Source organism: Sprattus sprattus, assembly GCF_963457725.1.
Source record: "Sprattus sprattus genome assembly, chromosome: 3".
In the NCBI taxonomy this organism is placed as follows: Eukaryota; Metazoa; Chordata; class Actinopteri; order Clupeiformes; family Clupeidae; genus Sprattus; species Sprattus sprattus.
In genome coordinates, this window is record NC_137922.1 from 22,109,186 (window position 1) to 22,119,185 (window position 10,000).

Below are 10,000 nucleotides of genomic sequence, written 5' to 3' on the forward strand. Positions count from 1 at the left end.
CACACACACACACACACACACACACACACACACACAAACTCTCACATACACACACACACACACAAACTCTCACTTAACACATACACACACACACACACATACTCTCACTTAACACACACACACACACACACACACACACACACACACACACACACACACACACACACACACACACACACACACATATTCTCACTTAACACAAACTCTCTCACACACACACACACACACACACACACACTTGTTCGTGCACAGAGTACTCTTAGTAGTAACAGTGAAGAGGCACAGCCCCTCCTGACTGATTGTCTCCTTCGTGTTGCCGTAGCTGTCAGAGGGGATCCGTGTCTGGGACGTGGCAGCAGGGCAGCAGCACACGCTGCTATTGGCTGACGGGGACTGCTTCCAGCCAATCCTGTACTACAGTGGCCAACAGGTGAGGGAGGGGTCAGGCCAGACCCCCCAGGAGGCGTCGGGGGGCTACACCCAGCAGCCAGTCCTGCTGCCCTTCTGTATGAATGTGAGTACAGACCATCATCTCCATCACCTTCATCATTATCATCATCAGCATCATCTTCATCTTCATCATCAGCATCAGCAGCAGCAGCCTCATCATCCCCAACATCATATTTCTTTTATCACTTTTGTCCACATAAGGAACATTATATGACATAGTTATAGCATTGCATATAGCACTCATAGAAATCATTTATATGTAGAAACTGGATTTTATAAATGTTGGCTTTACAAATGCAAGATATAGGGACCATTTCATTACTTGTCATCATACATTGTATCATTTCAATCAGCTATACTCTAGATTTTCACCATACAATATGTGTGTTTAGTATAATGTGTTTATGAGTGTGTGCGTGTGTGTGTGTGTGTGTGGGCGCAGCTTGGCTACGTGAGCAGTGTGTTTGCGGGGGGTCAGGCGTGTGCTGCGGTGGCCGATAAGAACGTGATGGGCTTCATCGCCAGTCTGCACGAGCTGGCAGCCGCTGAGAGGAAGTGCTACTGTAAACTCACCAGCGTCAAAATACAAGTCCTCCAGCCTCTCCTTAAAGCAGGTGAGAGAATAGAACACAAGTCTATAACCTCTACTTAAAGGTGTAGTCTGCAATCGTGATCCCACACACCTTTTGTCAAACTCCGTTCTGTGTTCCTACATAGCCCCGGGCCTGTAAATGTTAAACAAACGTAGTGGCTGGGACAGAGCCATAAACTATCCCAGCCAATCAACATGCTGCTTCAGGATCCGAAAGGGAGTGGTTTCATATGATTGGCTGTTGAGCTCAAATATCATCAATCATCAAATATCACCTTTTGCAAAAGCGAAACTGAATCACGAACTGCATCTATAAAGTAGTGATATCATATACGTATATTGACCATCTCTGTGCATAAGACAGAATGTAAGTATAGTATTGTAGCCTCTTCTTAAAACTTTTAAAACACTTTAAAATGGGTCAAACATGATACAACTGGGTAAGAGAGTTCAACCTGATGTCTAACCTAGAGAGCTTTGTGTGGATTTCTGTGGATACTCCTAGTAGTGACAAATAACCCACCACAGAAAATATGTGAATAACAGTTTTCGTGTGTGTGTGTGTGTGTGTAGACAATCTCGGCTCATCCATCGGTCTAACCTCCACTGGCCTTCTTCAAACTCTGATTGGTCGTTTTAATCGGGTGTGTCAGCTGACTGGTCAAAACTCTGTCTCCCTGACGACCCTCCTGCGACACTCACGTGACATCAAAGGCCTGGTCATCCTGGACAACACACAGGTGTTCATCGACGCTTACACAGAGTGAGTATAACGTACACGCACACACACACACACACACACACACACACACACACACACACACACACACTCACCTGACAGTCACAGTAATATTGAGTTATAGTACCTCTGATTGATGTAAATTCTCTCTTGTTGTTTTGTGTTTTGTTCTCTGTTTCCTCAGGTACTCCGCTGCAGTGGGGAATTTCCTTGTCATGGGAGGCTTCCAAGCACTAGCGAAACCTTGCCAGTGAGTCTGTGTCTGTGTCTGTGTCTGTCTGTGACTGTGTCTGTGTCTGTGTCTGTGTCTGTGTCTGTGTCTGTGTCTGTGTGTTTTTTGTATCTAAGTGCAAATAAGCTGATTGTGTGTGCGTACCTGTGTGTGTGTGTGTGTGTGTGTGTGTCTTTTTTTAACCTTTTTTTTTTTTACACTGTACCAACTGAAAACCCTGTTATTGTAGCTAAAAAATACATTTGAGGCTACTTGCGAGGCGTCTGCTAGCCAACTATTTAATGTGACAATCTTAGCTAGTAAGCTAACTAGTATAAAGCCCAGTTGCAAGGTTAAAGGGCGGTCAGCAATTTATAGCGCTGTGATGGGTTGATTACCTGACAATCTTGGTATAACGTCTTCTATATCAACACACTAGGGTTATGGTTAGGGGTAGGGTTAACTACACATGACATATAGTTGCACTCTTGGGGAGGTGCACACTGCGTAGTACGCAGAAGCCTAAATCGGCCTTTAGCCTGACATTCAGTCCTATCACATGACATCATGTCACATGACATCATGTAACGTGACATCATAGACTAGAGCAGGTTGGAGCATATGACTTGGAGTGCTCATTCTTTGGTGTGAATGACCCTTGACTTTTCATGAACATGTGTCAGGAGTACCAAAACTAATGTCTGTCATTCTGTCTGCATATACGCGTTCATTCTTGGGGAGGGTTGTGAAGTAGTTCAATGGTTGTGTTTGTGTGTGTGTTCATCTTTATCCCTCTTTTCGGTAAGGGTTGTGTGTGTGTGTGTGTGTGTGTGTGTGTGTGTGTGTTCAACTTTATCTCTCTCTTTAGTTAGGGTTGTGTGTGTGTTAATCTATATCTTTCTGTGTAGGGATTTGTTTGGTAAGGTGTGTGTGTGTGTGTGTGTGTGTGTGTGTGTGTGTGTGTGTTCAACTTTATCTCTCTCTTTAGTTAGGGTTGTGTGTGTGTGTGTGTGTGTGTGTGTGTGTGTGTGTGTGTGTGTGTGTGTGTGTGTGTGTGTTTGTGTGTGTTAATCTATATCTGTCTGTGTAGGGATTTGTTTGGTAAGGGGTGTGTGTGTGTGTGTATTTATCTATACCTGTCTGTGTAGGGATTTGTTTGGGAAGGGGTGTGTGTGTGTGTATTAATCTACATCTGTGTGTAGGGATTTGTTTGGTAAGGGGTGTGTGTGTGTGTGTGTGTATTTATCTATACCTGTCTGTGTAGGGATTTGTTTGGGAAGGGGTGTGTGTGTGTGTGTATTTATCTATATCTGTGTGTGTAGGGATTTGTTTGGTAAGGGGTGTGTGTGTGTGTGTATTTATCTACATCTGTGTGTGTAGGGATGTGTTTTGGTAAGGTGTGTGTGTGTGTGTGTGTGTGTGTGTGTGTGTGTGTGTGTGTGTGCGTGTGTGTGTGTGTGTGTGTGCATTTATCTACATCTGTGTGTGTAGGGATCTGTTTGGTTAGGGGTGTGAGACGGTGTAGCGGTTGGTGGACAGTGTGTGTGTGTGTGTATTTATCTGCATCTGTGTGTGTGTGTAGGGATCTGTTTGGTAAGGGGTGTGAGACAGTGCAGCGGTTGGTGGAGAGTGTGGACGAGAGCGCCCCTCTTCCTGATCTGCTGTTCTCACTCCTCCACCTTCCCATCAAGCACCTGCAGGAGTACGGACGCCTGATCCTCAAACTGGCCACCTGCTATGAGGTGGTACGTATTCACACACACACACACACAGACACACACACACACACACACACACAAACATACACACACACAAACACACACATACACACACACACACAAACACAAACACACACACACACACACACACACACACACACACACACACACACACACACACACACATACTCATACACACACAGGCACACATACACACACAGACACACACAAACACACACACAGACACACACACACTCAATGAACAAATATGTGTGTGTGTGTGTTTCCAGAGCTCTCCGGATTATCAGAAGCTTCAGGACGGCTGCTCTAAGTTTGAGTCTCTGGTCCTTCATCTCAAGAGGAAGAGGAAGGAAGCGGACTACACACTTCACTTCTGGAAGAGCTTCCCTGGCAAGATGACTGTGAGTGTGTGTGTGTGTGTGTGTGTGTGTGTGTGTGTTTGTTTGTGTTTGTTTGTTTGTGTGTGTGTGTGAGTGTGTGTGTGTGTGTGTGTGTGTATGAAGCTGTGTTTATGTGCTTAATCGTAATGGGTCAGATATGTATACAATTGAAATGCACACAGTCACCTCACTGGTCCTCCTCTGTCCCAGGATTCCCTGCGGAAACCGTCTCGGCGGTTGGTGTGTGAGAGCAGCAACAAGGCACTCACACTGCAGAATTCCGGAAGGTTCTCTGTGAACTGGTTCATGCTCTTCAACGATGCTCTCGTCCATGCACAGGTGAGCCTCTTATCCCTCTCTCCCCCCCTCTCTCTCTCTCACACACTCTTTCTCCCTCTAACCAATATTAACCCTCCCTCTCTCTTTCTCTCTGTCTTCCTCTCTTTTCTTCTCTAACTGGTCGTCTCCTAGCTCTTATCTGGTCTGCTCTGGTGTCATGTTTGTGTTTCTGATGTTTGTCTTTATTCTGTCAGGGCATGGTTCCCTATAAAAGCCTCGTAAGTATGAGCTCATCGAGGAAGCAGCCTCCCCACCTCTCTCTCTCTCTCTCTCTGTCCGTTTCTCTCTCTCTCCTTTCTCTCCCTTTCCTCTTTACTCCAGCACAGCGCCCTCTTGTGGTCAGGGCTCAGCTTGACGTCATTGCTCAAAGCCAGATCCAGTCTCCACACTGAGGAGTCTTTTTAAATAATAAACCAAATAGAAACATTAACCTGACGCCTACTTAAACTTTGACTGGCGCTTGCCCCACTGGAATAGTAACCCACATGTTACTATGGTTACGGTTAAGTTTATGTTTACGGTGAAGGACACCACCCCCCCCCCCCCCCCCACGGCTGCTAGCATCTGAACTCGAGCTGAGCCCTGTCCTCTCTCTTGTGCCCCTGCCACCGGCCCGCCCGCCCCCCCCCCGTGTGCCAGCATCGGAGTACAGTGTGCCCACCTAGCCCTGGTGACTGCCAAGGCTTCCCACTCTCATGCCCGTCATCATCCTCATGTCATGGTGAAGCCAGAGCTCAGCCTCTCCCTGTGGTCACAGGCTCTGTACTCAGCCATAGCTCCTGCTTAGGTGCCATCCCAAAGCGCTATTATATATTAAGTACATATATTACTTTGACTTTGACAAGTACTCTGACTTTGACTATTCCTCATGGGTTTGAGTCCTCTCCACTTGTAGTGCACACTAATCAGTAACTAAATAATTAAGTGTGTGTGTGTTACTTACCACCATCATGCCCATATGTTGTCTGACATATCCAGGCTGAGCTTCATTAGGTGGTCTTCACGCATGGCGCCCGATCATCTCAGTGCTCAGAGTGTGAAGCCTTGGCCGTTGCTGATATGAGGAGTAGCCTCCGTTTCTAGCCCCTCCTCCTCTATGCCCCGAGAGGACTGATATGTGTGTGTGGTTTGTGTGTGTGTGTGTGTGTGTGCGTGTGTGTGCGTGTGTGTGTATTTTTTTCAAAATGTGTGTGTGTGTGTGTATTTGTTTCAAAATGTGTGTGTGGGTGGGTGTGTGTATTTGTTCGAAAATGTGTGTATGAGTGTTCGAGTGCATGCGAATGCGCATGTGCCTACCAGTAGATCAGTGTCTTCGTATGCATTCTGTAGATGTGAAGGCTCAGACTTGAAATGTAACGGCAGTAGTGTTGTGTGCGAGTGGTGAACTTATACTGTGTGTGTCTGTGTTTTATCGATGTGCATTTTTGACCAAGAGGTCCAGGTGTTGCGGTACTGAGTTGTATAGAGTTGTACAGATGTTGTTGGTCTCTCTCTGCCCGTGTTCTCCCCTAGTTTTCCACCCACCATGTCTTCCCTCTGACCACGCTCTGGGTGGAGCCTATCTCCGAGGAGACCACTGACCAGTGAGTCTGTCAATCATCCTGTTACCCTGACGACGAATGTGTTTGTTTTGAATCTTGTTTCATTCTTTAGATTCAGTCAGGGGGAACCTGACTCATTATCACTTTATTGTCAAACTGACGTTCCGCTGTGTGTGTGTGTGTGTGTGTGTGTGTGTGTGTGTGTGTGTGTGTGTGTGTGTGTGTGTGTGGGACAGGCATGGACTGAAGGTGATCACACCTGAGGAGACTTTCACACTGCTGGCGTCAGCACCAATGGAGAAGGTGCAGTAAAGTCCACACACACACACACTCACACTCACACTCACACTCACACTCACACTCACACACTCACACTCACACATAGCCTCATCCTTCTTCTCACTGGCCAGTATTGAACCAATGCTGTACACTTACATTCATACACCCACACCAGTGTTGAACCAGAGTGTCATACACCCACACCACAAGGGACTGGAGTTGCTTAACAGAAGATTGAAGCTACCGTCAGACATTTTAGACATTACACATTCAAACTCTCTCTGTATCTTTCTCTCTCAACATATTTAAGTGCTGTCCACACAATATCTACCAGGTCTTAACTTTTTTACCCCATGTATTTTTAGACCAGTTGATTGTTTTAGACGTCTACTGTGTGTGTGTGTGTGTGTGTGTGTGTGTTTGTGTGTGTGTGTGTGTGTGTGTGTGTGTGTGTGTGTGTGTGTGTGTGTGTGTGTGTGTGTGTGTGTGTGTGTGTGTGTGTGTGTGTGTGTGTGTGTGTGTGTGTGTGTGTGTGTGTTTGTGTTTGTGTGTTGTGATCATTTTGTCCAATGACTAAGAAATAAAAGCATTGTGATTGGGTATTGTGACTGAGGAGGACCATGTATCCCATAATTCCAGGCGAAGTGGTTGCGCTCCATAAACAAGGCGGTGGAGAAGGCGCTGAGCGGGGCGGGGTCAGAGGTGGTGACTGTGGCCTCAGGGGCGGGGCCTAGAGCGGACCCGCCCATCTCGCGCACGGCGTCGTACACCTTCTACAAAGACAGCCGTCTGAAGGACGCCACCTACGAGGGCCGCTGGCTGGCAGGGAAGCCCCACGGGAGGTTAGCCTCACTGGGGGAGAGGAGGGGAGGGGAGGTGTGGAGAGGAGAGGAGTGCTTATCAGGAACAGACCTGCAGTGGTGTCAGGGTCATCTTACCCTTTTTTTCAATTTTATTTATATAGCGCCAAAATAATGAAATTGTTAGTGTGAAGGTCATCTCACACCTCCATTTTACCTTTCACTTAGTCATTTAGCACAAGTTTTTGTCCCTGTACAAATCAACATTTTGTATCAAACCCATCACCTTGCTGTATCAGTTGAGCTGCAGGAACACAACTTACACGCCTCATCGTTCTCCTTGTTTGAGACATGACAATGAGACTCTTAAAGGGAAACATCCTCCCATCTGCGCTTACAAACTGTTATGCAGAAAGGCTGGAAGATTCGTATTTGACTGGGAAAATGCAGTCAAACAAACTGGTGTTACTAAAGGAGCAGGTTTGCATTGGTTTGCAAGTGGTGATACCTGTGTGTGTGTGTGTGTGTGTGTGTGTGTGTGTGTGTGTGTGTGTGTGTGTGTGTGTGTGTGTGTGTGTGTGTGTGTGTGTGTGTGTGTGTGTGTGTGTGTGTGTGTGTGTTACAGGGGCATGGTGAGGTGGCCTGATCGTAGAGTGTACACCGGAATGTTCAAGAACGGTCTGGAAGATGGGTATGTGTCACTCAAATCAGTCCACTCCTAAATAAATCAGCCTTCAGTCAATAAGCTGAATGCATTTCCCTAGCTCTTATGTGCATTCCAAACTGAGTGTATAAATGACTACATCTCTCTCTCTCTCTCTCTCTCTCTCTCTCTCTCTTCCTCTCTCTCCCTCTCTCTGTCTCTCTCTGTCTTTCTCTCTCTGTCTCTTTCTCTCTGTGTATATGCACACATGTGTACGTGTAGTTTTGGAGAATACATTGTCCCAACCAAGAGTCTAAATAAGAGTGACCATTACCAAGGCAACTGGAAAGAGGGCAAGATGCATGGCTTTGGGACCTACAGGTGAGTCTGGGAGTTGGCATTGTGTGTTTGCGTTAATCTGAAGTTTTGTGTGTTTGTGTCTGTGACTTGAGACCGTGTTTAGACGTACAACTAAAGTGTATGTTTACAACTGTGAGAACAGTATGTATGTGTTTGTGTGGGGATTTGTGTAAGTATGTATACTTAAATAGTGTGTGTGTGTACATGGTTGTGTGGGCAGGTATGCCACAGGTGAGGTGTACGAGGGCTGTTTCCAGGACAACATGCGCCATGGCCACGGGATGCTGCGCAGCGGCAAGCTAAACTCCTCCTCCCCCAGTGTCTTCATTGGCCAATGGCTCAACGACAGGAAGTGTGGCTACGGCGTCTTCGATGACATCACCAGGTGCCCCATTTTATATCCCTTTAAAAAAAATGTATATCCCTTTATGGTCATCTACTAGACATATTCTGTGCACACACACACACACCCACGTTTGTGTCCATTTGTACAAGTAGTCATAGATGACCAAATGTTTTACACAAGAGCATGTACCTGATGCTTTTGTAAAAGGGTTGGAATGAAATAAGTGTAGACAACATCAAGGTCTCATTGGATTGGTAAGTGTGGTGTACAACAGTGCCATACATCCAGGGTTTGTGAGAAATGCATTTAAAGTAATTATAAGGTTTGTGCTCAGTCAGACCCACCCTAAAGATTCTGTGTGTGTGTTTGTATATGTGCGTGCGTGCGTGCGTGCGTGCGTGTGTGTGTGTGTGTGTGTGTGTGTGTGTGTGTTTGTGTGTGTTCCCAAAGAGGTGAGAAGTACATGGGCATGTGGCAGGAGGACCAGAGGCAGGGCCATGGAGTGATTGTCACCCAGTTTGGCCTTTACTACGAGGGAGCCTTCAGCAACAACAAGATGATGGTAAATCACACATACATATATACACACAATAACACACAATAACACACACACACGGACACACACGGACACACACGGACACACACGGACACACACGGACACACACACACACACATACAGTTTGGTCTTTACTCTAAGGGAGCCTTCAGCAACAAGATGATGGTAAATCACGCATACATACATGCACACATACATATCCTCCATCCTGTTCGTCCTGTTGGGATTCATTTTGACCGCAGGCCTATACAGTACATTATCCCTTAGATACATAGATACAAAAACACAATCACTATGTTTTAGAAAGTCATTAACTCGTTCTTGGTAGAATGGATATTCTTATATTCTTATACTCTCACCCCTAATTTTACATTTATTTATCCATTCTCCCTCTCTCTCTCTCTCTCTCTCTCTCTCCCCCTCTCCCTCTCTCTCTCTCTCTCTCTCTCTCTCTCTTCCCCTCTCCCTCTCTCCCCTTCTCTCTCTCTCTCCTTCTCCCTCCCTCCCTCTCTCTCTCTATCTTTCTCTCCCTTTCCCTCCCTCTCTCTCTCTCTCTCTCCCTCTCTCTCTCTCCCTCCCTCTCTCTCCCTCTTTCTTTCCCTCGCTCTCCCTCTCTCTCTCTCCCTCCCTCTCGCTCTCTCTCTCCTCTCTCTCTCTCTCTCTCTCTCTCTCTCTCTCTCTCTCTCTTCCCCTCCCCCTCTCTCCCCTTCTCTCTCTCTCTCCTTCTCCCTCCCTCCCTCTCTCTCTCTATCTCTCTCTCCCTTTCCCTCCCTCTCTCTCTCTCTCTCTCCCTCCCTCTCTCTCCCTCTTTCTTTCCCTCGCTCTCCTTCTCTCTCTCTCCCTCCCTCTCGCTCTCTCTCTCCTCCTCTCTCTCTCTCCTCTCTCTCTCTCTCTCCTCTCTCTCTCTCTCTCTCTCTCTCAGGGCACTGGGGTGTTACTCTCTGAAGATGACACCACAATTGAGGGAGAGTTTTCTGAAGACTGGACACTCAGTGGGAAGGTAAGTGACACACAGTTACTCACAC

At 46.7% G+C, this 10,000-nt stretch overlaps 1 protein-coding gene across 1 annotated transcript in view; it reads left to right on the plus strand.

Annotated features, from left to right (window-relative positions):
- als2b (alsin Rho guanine nucleotide exchange factor ALS2 b) overlaps positions 1 to 10,000 on the plus strand; it is a 27,712-nt gene that overhangs the window by 7,489 nt on the left and 10,223 nt on the right. The window contains exons 9-24 of the mRNA XM_080835976.1: positions 323 to 514; positions 893 to 1,064; positions 1,616 to 1,805; positions 1,966 to 2,031; positions 3,575 to 3,737; positions 4,001 to 4,132; positions 4,322 to 4,450; positions 4,645 to 4,668; positions 5,963 to 6,033; positions 6,228 to 6,294; positions 6,910 to 7,112; positions 7,696 to 7,761; positions 7,996 to 8,094; positions 8,294 to 8,458; positions 8,870 to 8,981; positions 9,898 to 9,975. Of these exons, the coding sequence (XP_080692102.1) occupies positions 323 to 514; positions 893 to 1,064; positions 1,616 to 1,805; positions 1,966 to 2,031; positions 3,575 to 3,737; positions 4,001 to 4,132; positions 4,322 to 4,450; positions 4,645 to 4,668; positions 5,963 to 6,033; positions 6,228 to 6,294; positions 6,910 to 7,112; positions 7,696 to 7,761; positions 7,996 to 8,094; positions 8,294 to 8,458; positions 8,870 to 8,981; positions 9,898 to 9,975 (1,929 nt within the window). The remainder of the gene's footprint in view (positions 1 to 322; positions 515 to 892; positions 1,065 to 1,615; positions 1,806 to 1,965; positions 2,032 to 3,574; positions 3,738 to 4,000; positions 4,133 to 4,321; positions 4,451 to 4,644; positions 4,669 to 5,962; positions 6,034 to 6,227; positions 6,295 to 6,909; positions 7,113 to 7,695; positions 7,762 to 7,995; positions 8,095 to 8,293; positions 8,459 to 8,869; positions 8,982 to 9,897; positions 9,976 to 10,000) is intronic.